The sequence below is a fragment of the Centroberyx affinis genome, unplaced genomic scaffold (genome assembly GCF_046629955.1).
Source record: "Centroberyx affinis isolate AG114_WGS23_722 - 3 ecotype Tasmania unplaced genomic scaffold, CSIRO-AGI_Caff_v1 ptg001583l_1, whole genome shotgun sequence".
Taxonomy (NCBI): domain Eukaryota; kingdom Metazoa; phylum Chordata; class Actinopteri; order Beryciformes; family Berycidae; genus Centroberyx; species Centroberyx affinis.
Genome location: NW_027280033.1, coordinates 237289 through 265147, shown reverse-complemented (window position 1 = coordinate 265147; position 27859 = coordinate 237289). Strand labels below are relative to the sequence as shown.

The 27859-nt window shown below is 38.9% G+C and overlaps 3 protein-coding genes and 1 long non-coding RNA gene across 4 annotated transcripts; all 4 read right to left on the bottom strand.

Annotated features, from left to right (window-relative positions):
- Nucleotides 1-6: 6 nt before the first annotated feature.
- Nucleotides 7-2176, bottom strand: LOC139651043 (interferon-induced protein 44-like; the record flags this gene model as incomplete). Its single annotated transcript, XM_071527872.1, has 6 exons — nt 2151-2176; nt 1425-1458; nt 920-1121; nt 494-646; nt 239-410; nt 7-106 (listed from the first exon to the last, which is right to left on the bottom strand). Coding segments are annotated over exons 2-6 (638 nt in total), but the record flags the coding sequence as incomplete, so codon positions are not given.
- A 3839-nt stretch (nt 2177-6015) lies between these two features.
- LOC139651041 (interferon-induced protein 44-like) lies at nt 6016-10060 on the bottom strand. Its single transcript, XM_071527870.1, has 7 exons — nt 9953-10060; nt 9467-9668; nt 9058-9210; nt 8715-8886; nt 8499-8593; nt 8175-8328; nt 6016-7649 (listed from the first exon to the last, which is right to left on the bottom strand). The coding sequence occupies exons 1-7, from the start codon at nt 9991-9993 to the stop codon at nt 7318-7320; spliced, it is 1149 nt and encodes a 382-aa protein (XP_071383971.1). The 5' UTR covers nt 9994-10060; the 3' UTR covers nt 6016-7317.
- A 6402-nt stretch (nt 10061-16462) lies between these two features.
- Nucleotides 16463-18471, bottom strand: LOC139651030 (uncharacterized). Its single transcript, XR_011695666.1, has 3 exons — nt 17770-18471; nt 16944-17009; nt 16463-16601 (listed from the first exon to the last, which is right to left on the bottom strand). It is a non-coding gene; the product is annotated as an uncharacterized lncRNA (long non-coding RNA).
- A 278-nt stretch (nt 18472-18749) lies between these two features.
- LOC139651029 (LITAF domain-containing protein-like) lies at nt 18750-25506 on the bottom strand. The gene is made up of 5 exons (XM_071527858.1): nt 25344-25506; nt 23469-23619; nt 22971-23012; nt 19887-20031; nt 18750-19223 (listed from the first exon to the last, which is right to left on the bottom strand). Exons 2-5 carry the CDS (start codon nt 23602-23604, stop codon nt 19118-19120), a joined length of 429 nt encoding a protein of 142 aa, XP_071383959.1. The 5' UTR covers nt 23605-23619; nt 25344-25506; the 3' UTR covers nt 18750-19117.
- Between the last annotated feature and the right edge of the window lie 2353 nt (nt 25507-27859).

The following is a 27859-nucleotide window of genomic DNA, read 5'->3' as shown; positions in this document are numbered from 1 at the left end:
CTCACCTTTTCCTTCAGGAGCTTACTGTGATAGACATGTTTTATACTTGTATTGACCTCAGGACAGGCTTCATCAATTTTGGTGAGAAAAGCCAGTTGGGGAATCCCTGCAGATACAGAACAGAAACCTACTCAGTCCTTTAATATGTTTTTCGGGCAATTTGGTAACATTCACAGAATCCAATGTGGCAGCAAGACTGCACACACAAAGCAGTAAACACCCTGATGTTTGCTCTTACCCATGTCACTGGCTGCTAGTCTGATGTCCCTCATCTTCCCAACGACTTCATCACTCAATAGAGATACTGCATCAGCAGGTATGACACACACCAGAACATGAACTTTGTCATCCACAGTGGGGCAACTGTTGTAGTCTTGGTCTTCCTTTGACAGTGTAGACATAGGATTGAACTGGAAAATAATTCAAACTCCAATTAAATAATGATACTTGCATGTAAACAGAGTTTCTGTTATGAAGAATGCAGTAATTTTACCTTGTAACCATCTCTCACATGTCCCTTCATGGCCAGTTTGATGTCTTCTGGGCGGACTCCTTTGTTAGTGTCTTTCTCAAGACCCATGATGTCATTGAAGACGAAAGAGTAAAAGGTCCCGGGGTTTCCTTTTTGGATTTTGTAGGTTGTGTACTGTAAAACACATATGGAGAAAAGTGTTGTTTTATCACAATGTTGCCATCTGGTGGCCTTACACAGTTTATAATTTGCTCAATGATACTAGTTGCATCACTGCTACTAGCTGATACAGTGTACTGTAATTATTTTTGGTGGTGCACAAGGCATGGTTGTCACTGGTCAGTTATCATAGATGGTGCTTTGCCAAGTTTTAAATTACATTAAATACATAATGACATAGGGATGACTGTTGTTTAGTTTATCTACATAATCAAAAGGTATTCATACCTTTTTGGTGAAACTGTCACCAGCAGATGCTGAATCTGCCAAAGCTGCATCCGTCATCCTACTTTGCATGATATTGTTTACAGAGTTGATGAAACTGGACTTTCCAGCACCAACTGGCCCATGAAGCAGAATTCTGAGATGTTGGGCCGCTTCACTGTGAGGTTGGTAAGCCTTCACATACTGCAGATCGCTGTCTTTGTCACTGTTCAGAAAAGAAAAGACTAGATTTTAGACTTAAAATATGTTCACTTTAAATTTTACCAATGGTGCATACTGTATTTAATGGTTGGTTTTCTACAACAACTGGCAAGTTAACCAGGATATTACTGAGACAGTAAAAATGTATTTATACTGTAGCCTTATTAACCTGCAACAAACAGTAAATACAGCCAACAAGGAAAGAAACCAAAAATATATTGTGTAGTTTCAGTTCTGTGTTAAGAAACAGAAACAGACATTAAGGGCACAGTGGCACCACACAGACTTCATGTCTACACTTACTCACCCCCATTGCATTTTCCTCCATGGTTCACTAAAAGCTGACAAGCAAAAATGTTTAATAAGACACAAGCAATGTTTTAAAGAAATAATTTTATCAGCATTATGCAGGCATTTATTTTCTATGAATGATAATTAATTAATCAAAATTGATTGTTTTGATTAATTAATTAATTAATTAATTTGAGTAATTAAATTATTGTTTGTCTGATGGTTATATTTGGAACAATGTTGAGAATTTGTTTTGCATATCTTACTGGGAGAAGGTCGGGGGGGTTGGGATTGTTCACCACCCATTGCTAGAAAGTAAGATAATTAGGGATATGTAACATGTGCAGTTCAGGCCTAATATTTAAGAAACTGTTTATTTTTGTGCCTTAAATCAACTGTTACCATATCTTGATAGTAAAGACAGTGAATATTGCAAACTTGTACTGTAGGCTCATAATGGTCACAATGGGTTGTTCTAACTTCCAATATCAATCCTATAATTGACTCAATATGCTGCAACAGTGAAATATTTGTGTTTGTGTGTGTATCTGTTTGATCCAAGTTTATGATGCCAAACGAAAATTATGTTTTTTAGCTGAATCTAGGTATGACATTTTTTTTAGTAAACTGAAACAGCAAAAGCAGTGTAAAGTTGAAAGGACATTTCAGTTTCACAATGTAAACAATAGTAGGCTACATTTTCCTATCAAACCTGAGGCTAAACATAATAGAAAATCCATACCTCTATTGTTGTGGTACTGGAACAAAGTGGAGTTTCAAGTAATGATGCGGACTGAGATAAATGCTGCCTTTTATACCTTCCCTCTTTCTCTGCACTTTTACTTTCACTGTGATAAACCATGTGACTAAAAAGAAATCCAATAGGTTTTTTGTAGACCACTGTCACTGATCTGACTTTTAGTTTCACTTGCCTTTTGTTTTAGTTCCTTTTGTAAAGCACTCTTGTTTTGAAAAGTGCTGTATAAATAAAGTGTTGCTTACTTATAACACCCCCTCCTTTCATTTCATTCAATTGAGGATGATGCACTTTAAAATAACTCAATTATTAACAATCCGTTTATTTAAAACTAGTGAAATATCACAGCAAAATGCCTACTTAATTTTGCAGACATTTGGAAGTTGTCTTCAGTAAATTACAAACATTACTTTGTACTAATGCAGGTAAAATTAGGCAATGAACCAGTTATGATCTGTAGTCCAACTTTTGTTACAAATCATTATTCACAAGTTAGTACCAAGAGTCTGCAGGTTTTCATTCCAACCAAACACCAGCTGATTCAGTGATTAGTTCCTCCTCTCTGGTTGACATTGTGCTAATCAGCTGGTGTAGACTTTGGATGGAATGAAAACCTGCAGACTCTCACCCTCCATGGTATATGGTTGCTTTTCTCTGATCTGTAAGAAACGGTGCAGATATTTTACTATCACTTTTCTCTTATCTTATCTTCTTATCTTGTAACAGTGTAATCCTGTCCCTTGTCTATTAATTATTGTTTGTCTGATGGTTATATGGTTACTGCTGGCTGTACAACAACTTGCCCCTCGGGGATAATAAAGAGAACCTTGAACCTCAAATTCATTGATTACTCTGCACTCAAAGGTATTTATTTCCTTTCAGTTTCCTTTCTGTCATGTGATTTATTAGAAACAGATCTCTTCTGAGGTAGCAGTCTAGTATAATGAAGGAAGGAAGGAGACCAACCCTCAACCAGAGGACCCAGGTTCAAACCACTGTGTCAGCAAGAATCCACCCTGCTGAAGTGTGCAAGACGCTGAATCTGCACTGTGTGCTCATTAGCTCAGGAAGATGCAAACTAAGAAAATACAGGGGGGATATCAGGTATAAGTTTGCCTATTGATCCAATCTAGGCACCACAACTGACAAACCAAAGATTCTTAACCCTTTTTGGTGATAAAAAGGATTTTTGGTTGGTAAGGATTTTTGGTTTGTCATACACATTAACAAAGGGTTGGGGCTTTGATCAGCGATAGGGGTGGGGGTTTATTAATATTTATAATTAATCAGGGGTTGCTATTCGGGGAGTTGAGAAGTAGTGGTAGGGGAAGAGAAGGGCCTTACTATGGGGGACAGGTTGATAGGATAAGACAGGTTGGATAGGATGTTTTTGGAATTTGGGTATTATGGGAGGGGAGAGGAGCTCTGGGAGACACATAGGGTGTCTTTTTTAGTACTATTATTAATAATTTTTACATTTAAAATGAGACAAGGGCCAAGACACTGATGTAATCCAGTGGCATTTTATGGTTTGAGAGAGAGAGTGCTGACTCCTGCAAACTTGATAAATCCTCGAAAATCTGAGTCAATCGGCATTAAATTTACTTCCGCATTACCAAACCTCACGAGATGGAGGTCGCGCACTGTCGCACACAGAAACCTTGCGCGGCCACGGTGGCCTCGCGAGGTTTGGTGGAATAACAATTTCTTGGCTGATTGCAGTCAGCAAGTCAGATTCAATTCTGCTACCTCATCCCCTAAAATCATTAACACAGGTGCCCCCCAAGGGTGCATTTTGTCCCCCATCTTATACACTCTGTACACCAATGACTGCCAGGCATCTGCTTCAGCTCACAGTTACATTCACTGGAAGAAGCTCCTCCAGCAGCAAGCCTGGAGAACTCCAGGTAAGTTGTATGAAGAAAAAACTCTCACCCGAGTTTGTACTGGCATGAGAATGAGTAGATAATGCCCAAATTTAAATTTTTGGGTGAACTATTCCTTTAAGGTCAAAAACCTGTGATGGCAAAACCCTGTAATAAATTAACTACTGTAACATACTGTATGTACAGTGTTCATAGTGGTCTATTAAAATTGTTATCTTATAATACATTTTGTTTTTGTATTTCACATTTTCAGGGGATTCATGACATTTGCTTTGTAGAAGATGGCCATAAAGACACTTGGCTGAAGAAAGAAGCAAAGGCAGATTCAACATCATCCAGAATCAACTTCAGAAAAAACTTCACACTGACCGCGTACACTGTCATTGCCGGACAACATCCTTCCAGCCTACACATTGAGGTGAGGGACCCCATCAGGGACAAAGGAGCTGATCAGCGAGGCTAAAGAGTTGTCTCTTTAATACCACCACTTTAATATGTTACAACACGCTGGAGGGCTTTTTTGTCAGCTTTGGTGCAGCTGCTGTACCAGGCTGTCATGCAGTTTGTTAGGATGCTCTCTGTGGTGCATCTGTAAAAGTTGACAAGCAGCTTTTGGGGGAGGTTGGCTCTCCTTAGCCTTCTCAGAAAATAAAGGCGTTGTTGTGCCTTACCCACCACTGCTGAGGTGTTGTCAGCTCAGGAGAGGTCCTCTGTGATGGTGACTCCCAGGAACCTGAGGCTGGGGACTCTCTCCACAGCCTCTGTGTTGATGTGGACAGGACTGTGTGTGATCTTCTTGGTAGTCCTAAAATCCACAATAATCTCCTTGGTCTTTTTGGTGTTTAAGACCAGGTTGTTGTTGGCGCACGACATTGTCAGGTTCTGAACCTCCTCCCTGTATGCGGCTTCATCGTTGTCTGATATGAGCCCAATGACTGTCGTATCATCTGCAAACTTGACAATAGTGTTTGAGTTGTGGATGGGTTGGCAGTCATGCGTGAAGAGTGCATAAAGGAAGGGGCTCAGCAAACAGCCCTGGGGGAAGCCGGTGCTCAGGGTGAGGGTGGAGGATGTGTGCTTGCCCAGTCTGACAGACTGAGGGCGGTTGATGAGGAAATCCAGTATCCAGTTGCATATGGAGGGAGTTAGTCCTAATGCCTGGAGTTTGTGGACCAGCTTGTTCGGTATGATGGTATTCAACGCTGAGCTGTAGTCAACAAAGAGCATCCTGACGTAGGTGTTGGGTCTTTCCAGGTGAGAGAGGGCTGTATTAAGAGCCACGCAGATGGTGTCCTCAGTTGATCTGTTTGCCCGCTTTAGGAAAGAGGTGAAAACAACAACACAGCTGGTCCATGTGTGTGGCTATTTGTTTATATCATTACGTCTCACAGAAATCTCCACGTAGCACACGTTAGTTTCAGGATTGGTTACAGGGTCTGAAATCGATTATTGGAGGTTTAAGTTGCATAATGCAAACCTATCTTCACTGTTTACACAGGACTCCATGTGATCAAAGAGCTCTAATATTTATGTCATGGCCAAATGTTGTGAGGCGACTCACCTTGATCCAGTGTAGCTCAATCCCATGGCATAAATCAATTCATGCAGCAGAATGATAATAGCTACAGGCAATACTATCTCTACACAGAGGCAACAGCATGTTCATTAACTTGGTGTGGTCTAGATGTGTGGCTTTAGTCAGTGTTGTCAGAAAGTACTCACAAAGAGACATTCAAAAATGTATCAGTGTATATTCTATATTCTATAATTAAAAACGCTGTTAGTAACACAATATTGATGTTTGTGACTGGAAAATATAATGCTGGTAAAATGTAATAATTCAAGGTAAGACGGAGAAAAGTAATATGAGGGCAATGGACTACAATGTGATGAAGACTTATTTAAGAGATGATCCAAGACAAATTCTTATATCTAGCGTAAACATTTATTTTAAAACACGTTTCATTCAAAATTTTCCATTTTAAATGGGTGAAACATTCTCAGGGGTATTAAGCATTACAAGACAGTCTCAGAGGTAAGATTCAGCAAAAGCATAGGTAAGATTCAGCAATAGCAAGGGAGGAAAAAATCTACTGTGGGTGTTATTGTAACAGATAAATAATTGAACATGCTTACTTCCAATATGTGCCAAGGTCCTGTTTAGACAAAAGGCTTCATCATCAGAAAGGATCACAAACAAATAGTGATCTAAATCACCCAAAAGTAAGACTCTATTCTAGAGTAAGGATTGTGAGTTTTAGAATAGAACGTGTACTCTTGAGAGCCTGTATTCAGATGGTGCCAAACATCTACCAGTGCAAGACAGCTCAGAAATTCTTTGAAGGCAGATGAAAGGGATCTATCAGAAGGAAGAGGACTGCCAGAGTGGTCTACTTCTGCATCATACACCAAGTTGAAATCCTCAGGAACCAACATGGACAAGTCAGCAAACTGTGTGCCAAGTAGTATTAAAAAAGCTGCTTAGCCAGTGTTTGGAGCATATATATTCACAAGAGTACACTTTACGTTTTGCAAGGTGCCTGACACAATCAAGTATCTGCCTTCCTTACCAACAAATAAATCATTAACTAGAAACAAGATTCTTTTTGCTATCAAGATACATACTTTGGCTGCCCTGGTGCCGGGTGAGGAACATACTTGGCCCACCCATCACTGTCTCAGTTTTTGAGATTCAAGTTCATTCAGGTAGTTTTCTTGTAGCATAGCAATACTGGCTAGAGACTTCAAATGTGTCAAGATTGTGTACCTCTTCACCTTGTTCTGTATCCCATTCACATTCCAAGTAATCATATTAACACTACCAGGAACCATACAGACACAACATAAATATTATGGCAGGCATACCCATAGCTAAGTTATAGTTAAAAGATTTGACAGAAGATGATTGAGGGTTGCTTTCTGTACTTTCCAGTGTTGCTAGACAAAATGAAGGGGGACAAAAGAAAAAACAAGACTAGCTAGACCTAGTGCAAGCCAGGCCTCCTCTTGGCTTTCGCACCCTAGTATAATACATGTTCTGTACTGCCCTCTGCATTGTAGTGATATACTATAAGTGTGGTGGCCTGCAAAAACCCTTCACATGGTGAAAATCTGACATGTTTAATTTGTGATATGTTGACTTACGATAGTTACGATATCATGTATACCACCATAACTGTGTAGGTCTTGACGCCACTTCTCGCGTGACTCTCAACAATGGGTAGTCAGTCAGTCACTCAGTCAGTCAGTTAGCTACTTTCACTCTTCTAGGCCTGTCCCAGAGGCCCGGCAAAAAGAATATATGCAGACACCAAAACAAAGAGAACATAGTAGTGTAGCATAGCATTGAGATCAATCACCTTTTTCTTGAGAGCATGGACCTCCTTGGTTTGCTCTCCAGCTGCTTTTCCTTGTAAACCAGCTTCATCTTCAAGGGAGCTGATGCACTTCTCAGCATTCTCAATCCGATGCTGAGCAGCTTTAGAGTCTTCCTTCAACAGTTCAATTGCTTTGTCAAGATCATCACATCTCTTTTGGAAAGTCTCTCTAACGCTCTGCATTTCAGAGAGCAGGTGACAGGCCCGATCCGGAGTTCCATCTGTGGATACCATAAAAGTGATGACCATCTCCTAACTTGTACCCTTGTACACAACAATATTCAATTTGTAGCAGTTCTCAACATGGTGCATTCATTTAGAACAGTGATAAGGACTATGTCAGAGTTATGTGGTTATCTGAAATTAAATCAACACCCCTCCAGCCAATCAGAATCAAGTATTCATCCAGGCCATTGTATAATAAATATTAATGGATGATATTTTGAGAGCTGACTTTTTGTCATCTCATGTTTCCTCCAGCAAGTTGAGATTATTTTGATGTCTCTGGTATGTGGAAGTTGTAGGTCTACTGCTTTGAACCTGCATTTACATGTTTAATGTAATATCACCTTGCTACATTTTGTAGCAATATGCTTGACAATCAAAGTAACATTGTAGGCTCTTTTAAATAGCTGCTATTTCATGACTATTCATGTTAAATATCATTGCAATTTTAATTCTGCTGCTTGCTCTGTCACTGTTCTTAACTGTTTGAAAATCAAATGACCATGAATAGGTTTACATACTGTAGAAGAAGTCTTCTCCAAAGTCAATCATCTGTCTCAGTGCACACAGTATCAGTGAATCAATGTCGTCCTCTAAGCAGATTTCTGAGCTGTAGTTCTTCACAGGAAAGATGTGGTTCACTGGAATACCCAGCTTTGAACTGAATTCCTCCATCTAAGGTGAAAGAAACACATTTCAGTTGACAAATTAATGTATAAGGTGTTGACCTCAGGAGTTTTTTTGCTCAAATACTGAGATCTTTTGATTGTAAAAATAAATTATATTCTAACGGAGGTTAGATTATCTCTGTACAATCTATTACAAAATCACCTTCAGAGACTCACCTTTTTCTTAAGGAGCTTGTTCTTATAGACATTACTTTTATCAACCTCAGGACAGGCTTTATCAATTCTGGTGAGAATACCCACTTGGGGAATCCCTGCAGATACAGAACAGAAACCTAATCAGTCCTTTAATATGTTTTTCAGACAGTTTGGTAACATTCACAGAACCCAAGACTGCACACACAAAGCAATAAACACCCTGATGTTTGCTCTTACCCATGTTACTGGCTGCTACTCTGATGTCCATCATCTTCCCAACTACTTCATCACTCAATAGAGATACTGTGTCAGCAGGTATGACACACACCAGAACATGAACTTTGTCATCCAGAGTGGGGCAACTGTTGTAGCCTTGGTCTTCCTTTGACAGTGTAAATAGAGGACTGAACTGGAAAAGAATGCAAACTCCAGTTAAATAATGATACTTGCAACAGTATCTGTTATGTATTTTTCTGTGAACAAAAAATATTTCATGCAAGACAGATCACAGAACTGGATTATTTGCCCTAATGATTTGAAATTAATTAATTTGAGAGTTGAAATAATGCAGTAATTTTACCTCGTAACCGTCTCTCACATGTCCCCTCATGGCCAGTCTGATGTCTTCCACACGGACTCCTTTGTTAGCCTCTTTCTCAAGACCCATGATGTCATTGAAGATGAAAGAGTAAAAGGTCCTGGGGTTTCCTTTTTGGATTTTGTAGGTTGTGTACTGTAAAACACATATGGAGGAAAGTGCTGTTTTTATGACAATGCTGCCATCTATTGACTGGTGGATAGTTTGTAATTTGCTCAGTGATACTAGTTGCATCGCTGCTACTAGCTGATTCAGTGTACTGTAATTATCTTTGCTGGTGCATAATACATGGTAGTCAGTTATCACAAATGGTTTTAAATTACATTAAATACATAATTAAATAGGGATAGTTGTTGCTTAGTTTATTCACATAATCAAAAGTTATTCATACTTTTTTGGTGAAACTGTCACCAGCAAAGGCTGAATCCACCAAAGCTGCACCTGTCATTCTGCCTTGCATGACACTGTTGACAGAGTTGAGGAAACTGGACTTTCCAGCACCAACTGGCCCATGAAGCAGAATTCTGAGATGTTTGACCTCTTCGTTGTGAGGTTGGTAATCCTTCACATACTGTAGGTCTCTCTCTTTGTCACTGTTCAATAAAGAAAAGATTAGATTAGATGTACTTTTACAAATGGTGCATATATTTAATGGTTGGTTCTCAGTTGTCACAGACAACAACTGGTAAGTTAACCAGGATGTTACTGACAGTAAAAATTTACTTAGTAGCCTTATTAACCTAGATCAAAGAGTAAATAAAGCCAACAAGGCAAGAAACATCAAATTATTCTTGTACAGTTTCATTTTGTGTTAAGATACAGAAGTACATTAATGGCACAGTGGCACCACACAGACTTTATGTTTACACTTACTTACCCCCATTGCATTTTCCTCCATGGGTCACTTAAACATGACATAACGTAAGTAATATTTTATTGGGTTAGGGTTATAGGGTTATCTTCAGCCAAGCATTTGGAATTTCCTGTGAATGATATCAATCAAAATTTGAACAATGTTAAGGTTTTTTTTTTTGCATATCTTACTAAGAGAAGTTGGGGGGAAGTCTGGATTCTATTCCTCCCATTGCTAAAAAGTGAAATAATTAGGGAATATGTAATGTTAAGAGCCATTTCTCATGAGAGCATGTTTTTAGTTATATTTTGTATCTCTTATATAGATTTATTGATTGGATATTGATTGTTTTAATCAATATTGCAAAAACATTTACTTGTGTATCATGTAGTCAATTAAATTCAAGGGGGTGTTATTGGCATGACAGTTGTACAACAATATTGCAAAAGCATTGAAATAGGAATATCATCCTTCCCTTCCTGTATCAGTGTATGTAAGTGTGATTATTTCTGAACTTCATTAGTGAAAGATCTGGTTGCAGCTCCCACATCCAGATCCTCCACTGCGGCGTGAGTATCAGTTTGTCTATATGTATGTGTTTGTTTAAAAACCAAATAATATTAACAAGATGGGAATTTAGACAAATAAAATAATATAAAAAATGAATGGAATAAATAAGTAAACACAAATAGAAATAAGAGGATGTGAGGCAAGTAAGTAATACAGATTAATATACATTTTGTAAATAAGAGATAGGATGTGACATGAATAAAAAAATAAACAAAACAAACAAATAAACAAACAAATAGCAAACAGAAAAAAAAAAATCTCTTAAGCTTTTACACTTAGTTTTTTTTCCCTCTTCAAGTACTACTGGCAGTTTTAAATCATTGGAGAGCAATATGTTCTATTTCACACAGAATTCGCCCTCTAACAGGGCTCTGTTGGCTTAGCCACTCATCTAGTCGCCTCAGCGCACTGAAACTTGCATGCATGTTCTCAGCCAATCAGGATGAGCCTATACACCCTCTATGGGGCCTCGCACTATAAATGGCGAGCGGCCCCTCAGTCAGCATCCACTAAGTCTTCAGTGACTCATGGAGCGGCAGGGCGAGCTGTTAGAGGGCTCCGCCTGTGATCATAGAACTAGAGTTACAATACTTAACTATCGTTTCTGAATTTAGGGGTAGTATTTATCTCTTATTTCAACATACTTTTGGCATTCAAATAAAAAGTTAAATTCTGTCTCTATCTCAAGCAGTTCACAATGTTGACGTAATCTCAATTCTGTAGGCATCCAAGTTATTTGATACCTTCCTCTTTCAGTTTCAAGGGTATGGTGACAGAGTCTTAATTTAATTTAATCTTTTATTTTGGATGCTTTGAAACTGCCAATTTAATTTCAGGATCTAGGGTGCATACATTTCAACTTTTTTGTTAGATGCAATGCCATCTTTCCATTCTGCAGTAGTATGCATTTGGCAGGCAACCCGACTTCGCCGACTTTGTCTCTCCAACCTTGGTGATCTCCTGAATGACTTCCCTGAGGAACGATCACTCCATTTACTGTTGCCAATTATTATTCCTAATTTTCATTTCCATATTTAGAGTATATGTTCAGAAATTTGTTCTGGTTTTATCATCTGCAAAATTGTTCCATATTTCATTTATCTCATTAATTGCATTATTGTGTCTAGTAGGTAGTTGAATAAATATTTCCATTTATTGCAAAGACATTTTTTCTGTGTTGCCTTTTCTGCAGAGAAAAGTAATCCTTGAACTGAAAATATCAAAATTCTCAGATTAATGACTGATTATTATAACCAAGTAAAGATCTGTTCTCTTGTGGTGCCCCCAACGAGTGTAGATTAATATCTCCATCAAAAACGTATATTCTCATATCTTTACTCATAAATTTGATCTTTTAAGTAGTATCCGCTGCACATTTTTTAGAATAGAATCAAATATTTAAAATTTGGTGTTTGAGGTCAATTTATTTTGGGTCATTTTCACTAGTTATTGTTGTGAACTGCAGTGAGTTTTCCAAATGTGTCTATACAGAGCCGGTCCTGACCTCCCTGGGGCCCTAAGCAAAATTCTGCTAAGGGGCCCTCCTACCTGACCCGTGAGCCATGTAAACCATTCGCCATTGCCACACAGTCACACCTGACACCCCAGTGCTCCCACTACAATCCAACAATTAAGCATAGCACCTGTAAATTATAGATAACAATAGCCTACTATTATTAATTTTATCAGCTGCATCAGGCCCATTCAAACTGGCTCCCCCAGATTTCCTTTCATACATTTTCCCCGCGTAATTTGCGGGGCTCGATGCAACTTGCGTAGTGAGCGTATAGGGCCGCCCGGCTCTGTGTCTATATCAGGGTTTCTGGTATTACTCAATAGGGCTTTGTATTTGACAGAATTCTGATTGGTTGAGATGTTGCCAGTACTTTGCAGCTATTTTCTGTATTTCTGTATGTAAAGGGAAAAGTCTCAGTAGTCTATATTGCCATGGATTAATACTTGTCTCTCATTGGCTAATTACTCCCAGCAGAAGCAACAGGTATATATATATATTTTTTTCCTCTTTTTGTTTGATTTGCATGTCCTCTAAGTAAACAATGAGACAAAGAATGTGGAGTGAAGAGTCATGCGTCAACTGTATGCTGAAGTTCCACAGTTTAAATCTTTATAGAGAATCAAGAAAGTTGCAGTTTCATATAACATGTGCAATACTTTGGCCTGATGTATGAAGAAACATTACATTGTTGGCTCATAATGGCCATGATGGGTTAGCAACTTAAAATTGACTCAATATGCTTCAACAGTGAAATATTTGTCTGTCTATTTCTGATGTTCACAATGCCAAACTAAAATTTCATTTTTAGTCAAATTTTTAGTTTAATCTGGGTATGAAAGATATGTCAATAAACTGAAATAGCAAAAACTATATTACAAAAGTAGAAAGGAAACTGGAATTTTCATAGCTAACTAACTAAAATGAAATAAAGATCAGCACTAATTTCTCACTTTCAGTCTTTTCATCAAAAGAACAGCAAAAGAAATAAACAAAAACTAAATAAGGTCCACCTCTATTAATTCACTGATACAGTACATAAAATCTGTTCTTTATAAAGTTGTAAAGCTCCATCATACTAATACTAGAACTGAAACTAAACTAAACCAAACCAAACTAAATTCAATTAGTTAAACATTATCAAATATCAACTAAACCACCAAAAAGAGGAATTCTAAGAGATGCTGAAGTCACAATTCTTTGCAAGAAAAACCCCATTAACCCCATTCACAACAACCAGCACTAGTTCCCTCTTCAAGTGAAGCAGAAAATAAATACTAAATTTACATTGAATCTGGAAATTAAAATAGCAAAACAAGAAGCTACTTTAAAAAAAAAAAAAATGTAATCTTGTCATGTTGAGTATCACGTATCACTTAGTATCTTCAGTTATTCAGTGCATTCATCACTACATTGAAAATAAACAATAGCACATGCTCTATTTTCCTACCAAACCTGAGGATAAACATCATAGAAAATCCATATCATACTGTTGTAGTACTGGAATGATGTGGAGCTTCAAGTAATGATACTGAGAGATAAATTTTGCCTTTTAAACCTCCCCACTTTATCTGTCGTTTCATTTTCATTTTCATTTTCACTATGATAAACCATGTGACTTAAAAGAAATCCACCACAGTATCTTGTAGACCTTTATGGCACTCATCAACCCAATTGGCATTGGTAGTACCATGGGGGGGTTGATTATGGCCGCAGTCGTTTATGGATGTGTTCATAAACATAAAGGCCTATGTTTATAGTAACATAGTATCTAGGTTGCGTCTTTAAAATTACATCTTTAAGAAGCAAATTTTCTGTTTTTATACAGTATGTTTCAAAATTAGGTATACAAGTTTTAATAATCATAATAATCATAGTAATGTTGATGAAAAACAAAGCTGTAATTTTTAACTTTTTAATCATTTTAATAAAATAATTCTACATTCAGTAGTCCATAAATAGTAGCCTAGGTGTACCTGCAAAAAGGAAAAATATTTTATAATACACTGAGTTTTAATAATGTATATAAAAATACATACCTACTTTTGAAGCACCTGGTATTTCATTGATTACGTCCACTAAGAATTTTCCCCTCTAAGCTACAATCACTTCCAGTTTAAACCACACCCACTTCTGTTCTTAAACAAATACAGATGCATATTCAAATAATACAGATACAAACCCAAATATAGTATCATCTCCTCACACCTTAATCCAGTGGTTCCCAACTCTGGTCCTCGGGGCTAGAATGAAAACCAGCAGTACTCCGGGTCCCAAGGATCAGAGTTGGGAGCCACTGTTCTATTCTATATCCAACATTATTCCACCATTTTTACACTCCAATTACACCAGTTGTTCATGGATTTGTAAATTCTTCCTCCTCTGTTTTTGAATTAAACTGGCCATTCGAAACCAGGTTCAAAAACATTATGTTAATACTGAGTAGGCGAGAGTAATGATGACTCAGACACACACACAGACACACATACACAAAATGATTTGTTATAGCTTTAAAATCATGTCTTATCTTGTTGTAAAACTGTTGTAAAACACTCAAAGGTATTAATTTCCTTTCTGTCATGTGATTTATTAGAAAACGGGCCTCTTCTGAGGTAGCAGTCTATAGCCGGGCTCTTCAACTGGCGGCCCGTGGGCCGGATACGGCACGCAATTGATTTTTTACTGGCCCTTTGATTAATTCCCATGAATTCAAAGAAAAACGTTTCATCCATTATATTTCATCTGTATGCACTGTGACCCCACTGTGTCTATGTAACACTTAATATACTGAATGTGGAGTCTCAGCCCAGAATGATGGCTCAGTTGGGCTTCAGCACCACAGGAGAACACTGGGCAGAGTGTGGGAGGGCCGATACCTTCCTGCCCTCGTGTGGTAGGGATGGAGAGAGCACAGCTGCAGCTGATCAGCAATCAGCGATCAACCTACTTAAATCAGCCACTCCAGTCGTTCAGTGGAGAGAATGGTGGTTGTGGTTGTGGTTGTGGTTGTGGTTGTGGTTGTGGTTGTGGTTGTGGTTGTGGTTGTGGTTGTGGTTGTGGTTGTGGTTGTGGTTGTGGTTGTGGTTGTGGTTGTGGTTGTGGTTGCGGTTGCGGTTGCGGTTGGGGTTGCGGTTGCGGTTGCGGTTGTGACGAAACTTGGCTCGTGTGATAGGATTAAGTATTGAAGGATATCTGGATAAACAGACTTGTGCTGTGTTGACTGCGCTGACCTCTGCTTGTTTCCTCACCAACGAGAAAGCGTGTGTGCCCCGGCTGAATGACCCAGTAGGAACAGACCTATGATGACGACATTTGGACTATGGACCATCGGTATCGTAAACTGGCTCTCCCCCGGACCAGTTACCCTCACTTACCCTCTCTTCTGTGTTATTCTAGGCCAGAGTTTCCTCCTCCTCCCGAGTTCAGCCACCACTACCGGACTGGGAGAAACCACACTGGAGTTCCAGCATCCTACCTGCACCACACTTGTAAAAATAAAGAACTACGTATGTAATTTTGGCACAGCAAATCTGTTTCTGAGAGTCATTTCTCCACTGGTATGTGGCTCTCCCTGAGCTATTTGTCACAATAACACTTGGTGATTAGGGTTATTTGGCATTTTGATTTTTTTGTAAATCATGTAATTTCCCAAGGCCTTAGTCAAATAAGTTCTATATTTAGGCTAAAGCTAATAGAGAAACAAGTGCTGTTGGTAGCAGCTTCACGGCAGCTTTTCAGCATTTGAGTTCCTGAAGTCAATTTGAATCAATCCTGAAGCAATCTTTGTAAAACACAATATTTCACACAATATATACGTATAAGGACCCCAATGTTGTTACATGACATAACAAGTCTACTAGAGGGAACTCAAAATAAGAGGAAAAAGAAGTAGGAATCTCACATTCCACAATTATGATTGTTTATTGTGGTTTTATACAGCAGTGAACTTCAACACCCTGAATCAACACAACATGGCTAACAATCTCCATAAAACATCAGTCATAATACATGGAGAGAGTGATACAGTCCCACTCTGGGCACACCAGATGGTGTTATTGTACCTGATCTGTCCTACCTTGTTCATACTTAATTCAACGAGTTAAATTACAATACAAGATAAAATGATATGACAAATTTTGAAACTCACCTAAGAACCTAGTGGCATGACATCACATGATGTATTACGTACAATGTCCACTACATAGCCTATATACAAGTACAACAGATAATAAAAAAACAAAACAACATTTTATTTTTCATAGAAATATTGCTGAATCTCTCAAAAGGATATTTTACTGAAAGCTCTATATAACAGCATTTTATTATGCAATTGAGCCGTCTTTTTATGCTGCAGCCAAGCAAGATTATCCATGTACATATTGTCATGTACACTCTTAAATGTTTGAAACTCAAATGACCATGGACAGGTTCACATACGGTTGAGGAAGTCTTCTCCAAAGTCAATCATCTGTCTCAGTGCACACAGTGTCAGTGAATCAGTGTCGTCCTCTAAGCAGATTTCTGAGCTGTAGTTCTTCACAGGAAAGATGTGGTTCACTGGAATACCCAGCTTTGAACTGATTCCTCCATCTAAGGTGAAAGAAACACATTTCAGTTGACAAATTAATGTAAGGTGTTGACCTCGGGAGGTTTTATCTATCTATCTATCTATCTATCTATCTAGTCACCTTCAGACACTCACCTTTTTCTTCAGGAGCTTATTGTGATAGACTGATAGACATTTTTTATACTTTTCATACAACTCAATTTTGGTGAGAATAGCCAGTTGGGGAATCCCTGCAGATACAGAACAGAAGCCTACTAGTCCTTGAAGCATAATGTTTTTCAGACAGTTTGGCAACATTCACAGAACCCAATGTTGCACCAAGACTGCACACACAAAGCAATTAACACCCTGATGTTTTCTCTTACCCATGTCACTGGCTGCTACTTTGATGTCCCTCATCTTCTGTACGACTTTGTCATCCAGTCGAGATACTGCATCAGCAGGCACACACCAGAACATGAACCTTTTGAATTTTACCTTGTAACCATCTCTCACACCAGGATTCCACATGTCAGGTTTGATTTTTCACCTACCAACCTCCTGACAGCACTGGTAGCTGAAAAGGCATGCTCTTTAAAAAGACAGTGACATCTGGTGGAATTTTTGTGCATAACATTGCTAAACCAAGTGGTAGAGATGGCTCAGTAATTTTCCAACAAGATATCATGACTCAAAATGTGCTCTACCAAATGGCCGAGCTGGACATTAAAGGGTTAAAGTTGAAAGGAAACTGAAAGAATATTCTCCAAAACCAAACCTAACCAAATTGAAATAAAAGTCAACACTATTTTGTCACTTTAAGTATTTTGATCTAAAGAAAAAGAAAATTAAGCACAGAAGACACAAAAACTAAATAAGGTCCACATCTATGAATTCACTACCACAGTACATAAAATCTGCCCTTTGTAAAGGTACTGGGTGAAGCTCATACTAATACTAGAACTGAAACTAAACAAAACTAAATAAATTGGTAAAACATTATCAGAAAAAAAAGACAGCCAGAAATAGTTCACCAAAAAGAGGGTTTCACAAGTTCACAACAACCAGCACTAGTTGTATGGTGAAAAAGGTTCCCTCTTTGAGTGTAGCAGAAATGTAACACCATTTCTGAAAACCGACACAACAATAGTAAACAATAGTCTATTTTCCTACCAAACATGAGGATAAACATCATCGATTATCAATCCATACCTCTACTATTGTCGTACTGGAATGATGTGGAGCTTCAAGTAAAGATACTGAGAGAGATAAATTTTGCCTTTTAAACCTCCCCACTTTATCTGTCGTTTCATTTTCATTTTCACTATGATAAACCATGTGACTTAAAAGAAATCCACCACAGTATCTTGTAGACCTTTATGGCACTCATCAACCCAATTGGCATTGGTAGTGCCATAGGGGGGTTGATTATGGCCACCGTTGTTTATGGCTGTGCTTATAAAAGCCTATGTTTATGGTAACATAACATTTAGGTTACAGCTTTAAAGCTGGGGTTATTTTAGAACCATTTTGGTTATATTTGTTGAAATTCTTTTTACATCCCTACAGCTATCAATAAATCAAATGCTCTGAGAAAAAATCTGGTCTCTGTGGCTGGCTGTCCCAGGTCCTCTGGGCTAGAATGAAAACCAGCAGTACTCGGGGTCCCGAGACACGGAGTTGGGAACCACTGTCCTATTCTATATCCAATACACTAACATTATTCCACCCTTTTTACACTCCAATTACACCAGAAGATCTCTTCTGAGGTAGCAGTCTAGTGTAGTGAGGAGGGAGACCAACACTCAGAGCACCCATCATATCACATATCACTGTGTCAGCAAGCATCCACCCTGCTGAAGTGTCCTTGAGCAAGACGCTGAATCTGCTCAGGAAGATGCACACTAAGAAAATAGCTTGAGGGGGAAGGGGAGAGGATAAAAGGGTACAGATAAAGAAAAACCTTGGACAGTAATATACATAGTATAAAAGAAACATCTAAAAATCACAACAAGCAGTGAAATACAATAAGAAAAGCCAGGGCAGCCAACAGAAAATACTGTAGGAGGCATAATGGAAGGGCAACAGGCAATAAGTGAGAGGAAACGTGTCAAAGAAACGTACTGTAGAGAATTAAAGACACTCAACTATCAACATCCCTTCAGCACTGAACAAACGCCACAAGGCAGAACTATGGAGGGCACCTGAAAATCAGTTTTTATTTTTCTATTGATATATTGATCAGTTTATGTCCATTGTTTAACAAATTACAAATTAGCCATTGATCTCCAAGTCACACCTCCCCTCTATTCAATGCATGTCACATTTGTCATTAGAATTGAAACTATAATGTCAATGCCAGGATTTCTGACTGTGGAAAGAACCTTCAAATTACCAGTCAGTGTACAAAGTCACAATTAAATGAGTGAACAGCCATATTCAGTGTTCAAAATGTTCTGGTCAGTATTAAAGGAATGCAGTAGAGCAAGTAGGACTATAATAGTCCACAGATCTGTATTAAGCGCTGTGTCCTTCCCTCCAGGTCACATTCAGGACAGTCTCACATACGCTTGTGTATGTAGACGACTTTATTGCAGGTAGGACAGCGATGCTCCACATCTTGACAGGAGTCCATGCAGAATGGGATACAGCAACAAAGAAAGCACCTGAAGGAAGAAGCAAAGGAAACTTCTCTAGCCTCGCTTTGAACTGATAAAGAATACAATTGTAGTTTACAGGTCTTTGCTCAATTGCTTTCATATCAGGAACGTGCAGTAAGGAAGGACAGTCATATACTTGACATAAGCAATTTCATAGTGTGTTTTAATCTGAATGTGATTTTCCAGTTTTGTTCCTAAATTAAATATCTCTTATGAAAAAAGTGACACCTACTCCTACAACATGATTGATAGAATGTAGGTAACTTCAGTTTTTGGTTGACAAAATGAAATAAATAGAGGATCCTCAGTAGTTTAGAAATATTGAATGATTAACTTCAGAGAATGTTGTTTTTGTTTTCGATTGACAAGCTTTTTGAAATAGAAATTGATCTCTTCATTTGCTGTCAGATTAGGATTGTGCAATAAGGAAACCCTTCATGAGATGTGAAGTATCATGGTGTACTTTAATCTGAATCTTCCATTAGATCTCTCTCTCTGTCTCTCTCTCACTCTCTATCTCTCTCTCTCTCTCTCTCTCTAGATAGATAGATAGATAGATAGATAGATTGATAGATATTTTCCAGGCTCAACTGCTCTTTGAGGGTTAGGGTTAAAGGGCTACCATCTCCACTAGAAACCAGACGCTCCAGTGTGCCTGGGTGTTCTTACCCAAAGATGGCGAGGCCGCCACAGATGAGCCAGGTCATCAGGCCTGCTTTATGCTCTGTCTTGGTGACCACCATCTGCTGGCAGTGGGGACAATTGGTCTGACCCGGGACGTCCAGCAGTGTGGGGGTCACCACCAGGTGGGTCACTGAGGAGAGAGACACATAACACACAAAATAGAGCCTTTGTCTGTTTCCCATTCCCTTGTATCCTCCTGTACAACTTGAATCTGTCCGCCCTATTTGACTCATTCCAGGATTTTATTAGGATTATAGAATTGGATTATACAGTAGATTTGATTACACTTTTCATTCTCACTTTGATTGACTGAATGGTTGATATCAGGACTAGCTAGCAAAATTTGAGCTTTAAATATCTTGAAAATCTATAATTTGTAAATACTGTGCAAGATGAACCTGTAATTTGGATTACATTGGATCAGAAAAGAGAGATATTATTTTAAGAAGTCATACCCTTGTATGATCTTTGTCAGTATTTACCTGTTACTGACCAGATTGGGGGCCTTAAAGAATGTAACATTAACTGGTCAGGCTGATAGTGTTGTATGATATGATGATCTGTGCGACAGCAGCCATTTGAAATATGGAAGGTTAACAAATGGGGAGAAAGGAAAGACATGAAATCGTTGAAGCATTTGATTCTGCTGTGAGGATGAATGCTGACTTCTGGTGGACACATACATGGAGAACACATGTACACAGAGCATGTTCAGTGTGAACTATTCAGTGCACACACAGCAAACAGTAAGTAACAGTAACAGTAAGCACTTTCCCCTCCACCGGTGCTGTGTACCATAGCAGGCATTGTATAAAAAAAATAGCATGTTATATGACATTCTCAGCATACTATATTCAGTGAAGGCTAAACAGTGACCCGTCTAGTTCACAGATACATAAGAGAGCCTGTGTAGGACATAATTCACTTTGTTTGCACATACCCATAAGAAGCACTCACGCATAAATGCATACTACCAACTACTTGCATATGAAATATTCACACACACACACAAAATATATATAAATATATGAAATACTCGCACATATATGTGTAAAATACTTGCATACTGTATATACAGTATGTGTGTGATTGTCTCGTAAGTGTGTGTGTATGTGTGTGTGTGTGTGTGAGAGCATCTCAGTTCATCTGGAAGGCTTCTCACTATAAACGGTAGGCAGAAAAAGAACGGGAGGTATGCGACCTGTGCTGCTGTTGCTGTTGGGTGACAGCTGATCAACTGAGCTGCCAGACACAGCCAGAATAAATCCATGTTCAGTGACTTCTCCTTTAAAATAATGGCAAACAATCTGTAATAATACTAGAATACAAAATGACAAAAATCGTGTTAAAATATTTAGTTGAATCATGAGATTACAAATGGAGTGCAATTACAGTGTATCTGTAAAGTATATCACTACTGTCATATGAAGACCTTGAAAACCTCATATGAAAACTCCAAATTTGGTGATGTTCATGGTTTAGCCTCAATTGAAGGATTAGATGGATTACCTGCATGGGTTGAGAAAATTCTATGACCCTAGGGTTTGCAAAATACTTTCAAAACCATTTGGATAAATCCAAAGATGCATGGTGGTCACACTAAAAGCAAAGATGATTTTGTTCGTCCCTGAAAAGTTGACATTTTGGAGATACAAGGTTTTCATCCGACAGTGACAACATACAAAAAAAATATTATATGATTTCATGATGGCGTGCCTCCTTCTTTAGACATTAACTAATGTAGTTTTCTCATTCTTAGAAAAAAAAAAAAAAACAAGATCTGACAAAGATGTTTCATTGTGGTGGCCAGTTAGGAAGGCATTGTTGCTATTGTATACTGCATACTGATAATTTTGGTTGTTTATTATCGGGGAGTGGGGCGGGGCTGAAATGTATTGGCTGCATTGACTCGACAAGACCAGCAGAGTCCGCCAACACTTTGTTTAGAAAAGTGCTATATAAATAAAGTTATTATTATTATTATTATTAACGACACCATTGGCTGTAATTTCATGAAGAGAAGTCTATTGTCTTGCAGTCAGCCAGGTTTGCCATGTGGCCTGTGTTGTAATTTAACTTACCAAGGCATCCAAAGTAAACGGTAAACTAGAGTTCATTGTTGCTGCCTGGTTATTTCTCATGTACCCAAAATATTCAAGTTTGTCTTTTCTGTTGTGTAATACTTTTTGCAAATCAACTGTATTTGTATTGTCTTTACAGTTTGTCTTCTCACTCACTGAGGAACGGAGCATGGTCTGTCCTCATGATCAATTTATCAAACAGTCTTGTGCATTCCCCTGTGGGATTACCTCAGCCGCACCACAAATACCTAATTGTAAAAGAATATTGAGCATGATCTCTTTTTGGCGTCATGCTAAAAGTCCTCATGGCCGTGTTATGGATCACATTTTGTGGTACGAGACCATCAATGAGAGGAAGTAACACTAAAAATACTGCAATATTGTGAGTAGTGTAATTGTGAGAATTACAACACATGCTTCATCTGTGACTATGTACCACAGGAACAAACACTGAACAATAGTTTTGTGTCACTCAAACAAGCTACAAATGCTCTATTCTTCAGCTATTCAAATCAGTTTGGAAAAGCACTCAGGACCTCACCCACTGCCTTTGTTGGCCTGTGCAGTGCTGGTTCTCAATTCACAAAGCTGAACTGAAATTGGCTAAAAAGTCTAATACTGACAGTCAGTCTGAGGCCATCTGTTGCAGTGAAAAGGAAAAGGAAACACTGTGATTTACTGTACTGTGTGTGTGTGTGTGTGTGTGTGTGTGTGTGTGTGTGTGTGTGTGTGTGTGTGTGTGTGTGTGTGTGTGCGCGTGCTGGTATGCGAGAGAGAGAGAGAGAGAGAGAGAGAGAGAGAGAGGGAGAGAGAAAACTGCGCGTGTATGTGTGCATGTGCAATGCATGTGCCCGTGTTTTTGTGAGCTGCTGCTGTCAGGTATGTAAGCATGCAAGTATGCATGCATGTCTATATTATTATTTTTATAGATGAATCAGCACTATCTTGGATTGCCACTATTTAACATACTGTACATGCACGGCCTCACCTGTTGTGACAGGTACAGCTGCAGCCGGAGGAGGGTGAACACCTAGCGGACCGAACAGACAGATCAGGACCATTCAGAACAGACACTTCAATTAGTCATCACTTACTAAAACAGCCAACTTTATATAAACTGCCTACAGGGAAACTACCTACAAGTCATGTACCAGTAATCTGCCAATGCGTATTTGTGGACTATGGTAGGATGTTTAGCTTTAACTTGCTTTTCTTTGCTTTGATTTGCTTTCCTGGCATTCCTGGAACAATTGCATGTTTGTTTTTTTGTTCCTGTTGTTTTTTTGTTTTTTTTACATTGGCCTCAGTTCACCTCATGATGATTAAAAAAAAAATACTACCGCTGAACTCAGTTAGAGGAATAGATTCCAAATGAGTGTTGCTAGGGTTAGGAAGCTAGGGGGGGAAATTAACTCCTGTGTCAGGGTTTCAATGACATCTCAGAAGTGGTCATCCTTTAAATTAGGCAGTGGCCACAGACACTGACCTCCCTGGTACCCGGGGGAGGCAGGGAAGCCAGGCTGAGGGTAGATCCCTGGCTGAGGCACTGCTGCACCCCCGTAGTTCATCGGCGGCCCGGGGTAGGGTGGCGCTGATTCCTGTGGTGGGTATCCTTTCTCCATCTTCAAAGATATTTACTGGAAACAAGAAATATGTATTTTGTATGCATGTTTTGAAGCATGTAGAGCTACTGACTCAAAAGCAAAATCAATAACCTTTAACGAAGAATTTAATTAGAAAGGGGAGGTGAAAATGATAACATATAGAGAAATTAACTTCAGAATAGATTTTCAGGCAAAAATGTCAACTCATCCACTGAATATGAATCATAAATGCCACAGTTTCATCATCTACATATTGATATTGCATTTCCCTAGCTATCAAACCTATTGCTGCCATGGCAAATATTTGCATAATTGTGTAGTTTCAACACACACTGACTGTGTATTCCTTATTTTGTGAAGTGTACATTTAAACTGGAGACAGTCACTGCTGGAGACATCCTCAGCATTGTATGTGTGAGTTTGTAAACATCACATGTTGAAAAATAATATGTAAAAAAAAATATAATATGGGAAAATGTAATTTTAGTGGTTAACACAATAGAACCTCACAAATATTTCCAGTGATGATGGATGTCTTTAAAATGCATTTATAAAATATTTAAGTGATGTATTCACTGTTGTTGCATATTCCTATATTCAAAAAGCTCAAATCAGACTGTCTTAGTGCATGGTCACTGAACACATAAACAATAGCAGGAGGAATTAAGGAACAGCATGACCGTTTCTAGTGGAACTAGACTGACATTTCAAGGGGAACTACACTAAATTAATAGTCTCAAACCCCTTGCAATCCACACAAACATGAGCATTTATCATTTGTAACTAATGGGACATACACACACATACCAATAGCAACAACAGCACAACCTACCACACCTACCAGTCTCTAAAGTGCAGTGGGAAAATTTGGGTTATAGCTTCAAAGAAATAGTAATAAGCTAAAGAGTAATAGCTCTAGTTCGAACGTAGCAGGACAGCAGCAATTTACAGTATGTGCTGAAAGGGAAGGGTGTCTCTCTCCCTCTCTCTCCCTCTCTCACTCTCCCCAGAACCTTTTATTGATTTGAAAAGAGCCTCTTTCAGTGATGAGGCCCACATGCATTAGTGCAACTCTGCCATAGTGAGTCTTATTGTGCAGTAAATGTGTATTATGTAATTTTAGCATTGTATGGCTTAGTACTTAGTACTAGTCTGTATTGTGACATATAAGTTGGATGTAGTGTGACAGTCTATCCTGATGTGTTTGTTGCTCTTAGTGAATAGGCCCAGTCAGTCTCTGTAAGCATTCCTGTGGTTCATTATAAATCCATACTGAAGCAATTAGAGCAACATGATCCGGACACTCAGGTGATCAAGCACTCTCGTTCACCACACTAATGTATTTTGTGCCACACCCTAGTTAAGTTTGCTGTTACGCATGGTAGTCCCAGGCTTACAACATTAAGAAAGACAAAATTCAAAATACTTTTTATGGCAAAAAATCACTGTGTGTAGATGCTCTTAAGCAAAGCCCAACTGATTCTATAAGAAACTTTACATGTGTTTGACAAATAGTATCAGCTATGTCAGTGGTACTATAGCATTCAGACCACACACACGCAGACACAGACCATAGCTTTAACACAGCGGAGATAACAGCTGACAGCAATACGTTCTGCATGACCACACGATGACCATACCGCTACGCCTCTCTAATCTAAACTAACTGACAGAGCTCTTTCCTCTAATTTCCTCAACATGTCTGGGTTCTATCATAGCCATGCATATCTATAAGCTGGGATCCCAGAACCACTTACCCCTCGCTTTCCATCAACAATGAAGCTGAAGCTGCCTCGCCCTGGGAGAGGCAGGAAGAAACAAGAAGTAACTGAGACAGAACAGAGGGAGGGGACAGGGAGAGAGAGAGAGAGAGAGAGAGAGAGAGAGAGAAAGAGAGAGAGAGAGAGAGAGAGAACACCACTAGAGAGAGAGACAGAGTGATGCGAGTGCAAAAGAGAGTAGCGGTAAGGCTGAGAGGAGGACTCTTCCCGCACATAATAAAAATGTAGCCCAACCCACCCTCTGTTACTCTTCCATATGTTGGTCAAATGTTGTGAAACAAAGAGTTGTGCAATAACAGAGAGAGAGAGAAAGAGAGAGATGTGTTTGCTGTAGACTTTCAGTGTTTTCTTAGTTGACTTAACACAATATCCCACATCATTCATTTTCATGGCAACACCCATGGCAAACTCACATGTTAAAGAATGTGAACCAACCTGTCACTGCCATAAAAAGGTATTATCCCCTTCCAAGGCCTTGCAACCCCCAATATACCTCCGATATGCCTGTCCACAATCTCTACCTATCGATACAGTTCACCTAACCCTCTGTGTGTTTCCACATGTAATGATAGAAGGAGGGTAATATATTTTGATCATTGTCGCCCGCACCCCCTTCACAGCATTCTACACTTCTCTCACCTCTCTAGAGGCGAGGAAGCGAGCAAACTAAAGTGTGAGTGCTGCAGAGAGGTACAGCTTTGACCCTTTCACAGCTTTTACTAACCACAAACCTTGCAAGTTCAAGAGCTATCATGAGAAAACTGGAGAAAATCATGTGAGAATTAAGAGTCCTGTTGTTGATAAAGTAAAAGTATAAAGTGTTCTTCTTCTCAGTGATACATGAACCAACACTCAGTACAGTCTCAGATTATAAAAACAGCTGTTATGATTATATTCTACGTATACAATGCTGAATGTCGTTCTACTCCAGCAGTCTCACTTTCATAACAGTTTCAACAAACTGATATAAACCTTCTAATCACATGGTACAGTGTGTGTACCATAAACGCTGGAGCTTAGGTTACCTTATTACATCTCAATAGACATTAGTTGAGAAACTTTGGGGTCCTAAGTAAAACACCATGTATCTTCTTTTGGCTTTTGTAAAGAGAGAGGCTTATTTTTATGTATCTAGTGATGATGACAGGTTCTGCAGAACCTACATCATTACTAGATGTAGGTTCTGCATTACTAGAAAGAAGCAGCCCACTGATTCACAATAGTAAATATTTGGATCTGTCAGAGGCTGTATAATCATGCTTACCCAGACACTCTCTCCCAGACACTTGAGCTTGTGTAAATGATCCAACTATAAACACATGATTGTGGCACATGAGGGCCTGATGACAGTCGGGATGGGGATGAAGAAACTGAGAGGTCACAGGACTGTCACAAGAGCATTATCCAATCACATCTGGAATGACACACGCTGCAACGTTGCTTTAACAGGATGACGCTTTCCTTTCCTCTTAGCCAAGAAACCACAGTGTAATGCTCCTGGTTCCAGAGAGCATATTTGTCTATTTTCACTATGTGGCCACTAGATGTCAGCACATTCTAACGCTGTAATACATGACCACAGAACGCAGGGCCAGCTAGAGACCAGTGTCCCCGTTGGAGTAGGTGTTTGAATACACAGTGGTCTCTCTCCAGGTCTCATTACACCACCTAGAAGTTAGTCATGCAGAGCAGTCTTAAGACTTCTTTCTCCGCGATCAATCTATGATCAATCTTCCATCTGATCGATCATGAACTGGCAGACCTTTATGTGACTCCTAAAAGCACTTGCTTCAGTAGTTTGTTTGTTGAAATATTAGAAGCAGATGTTTTTTGGAATTTGTATCTATGACTACCATGCTTATGTGTGTGTGTGTTTTTGCATCTCTATCATATCAGTGTGGTGTGTGTGCAGCTATTGACACTAGAAGCAGAAGTTGTTTGATATTCGCAACCATGATTACTGTGTGTGTGTGTGTGTGTGTGTGTGTGTGTGGGCACGTTTGTAATTTGTAACCTTGATTATAGCATGTGTATGCCTGTGTGTTTGTGTGCCTAGTCTATAGTCTATGTCTGTGAAGTGTGTACAGCTAGTAAGGGCAGGTTTCAAGTGTTTTCTGCTGGTAACTGTTTCCTTTCAAATTTGGGGAATGAGAAGGAGTCCTGCATCCTATTAGAGTATGAGTAGGCTTATGAGAAGTAAATTAGAGACATATTGAAGTACGAGGCTTTGCAATGTTTTGGAAATTTAAAGTAGGATTATAAAAACAAGAGAGATTTTTGCAGAAGGCAATTCTGGAAAAAAAGAAAACCACGGATCAGTTTTTCTTGGTCAGTGACGGACACAAAAGAGGTAAAATGTACATGTATATGTATACATGCTATTTTGGATAAAAGGAGAGGTCTGGATGAAAGATTGAAAGATGTCTGCAAGACCTTTGACAATACCAATTTAAGTCCAAATTGATGAACTACTGTTCTCGAAATGCGTATGC

Bases quoted from the DNA above. Each gene is read 5' to 3' on its own strand.
- LOC139651041 (XM_071527870.1), bottom strand. From the start codon at position 9,993: ATGTCATGTTTAAGTGACCCATGGAGGAAAATGCAATGGGG. The intron at 9,211-9,466 runs GTATGAATAACT...TGTGTTTTACAG, and splicing joins GTGACAGTTTCACCAAAAAA to TACACAACCTACAAAATCCA. The intron at 8,887-9,057 runs GTAAAATTACTG...ATTCTTTTCCAG, and splicing joins ATGTGAGAGACGGTTACGAG to TTCAGTCCTCTATTTACACT.
- LOC139651029 (XM_071527858.1), bottom strand. From the start codon at position 23,604: ATGGAGAAAGGATACCCACCACAGGAATCAGCGCCACCCTACCCCGGG. The intron at 23,013-23,468 runs GTCAGTGTCTGT...TCGGTCCGCTAG, and splicing joins CTCCCCCGGGTACCAGGGAG to GTGTTCACCCTCCTCCGGCT. The intron at 20,032-22,970 runs GTGAGGCCGTGC...CTCTCTCCTCAG, and splicing joins AGCTGTACCTGTCACAACAG to TGACCCACCTGGTGGTGACC.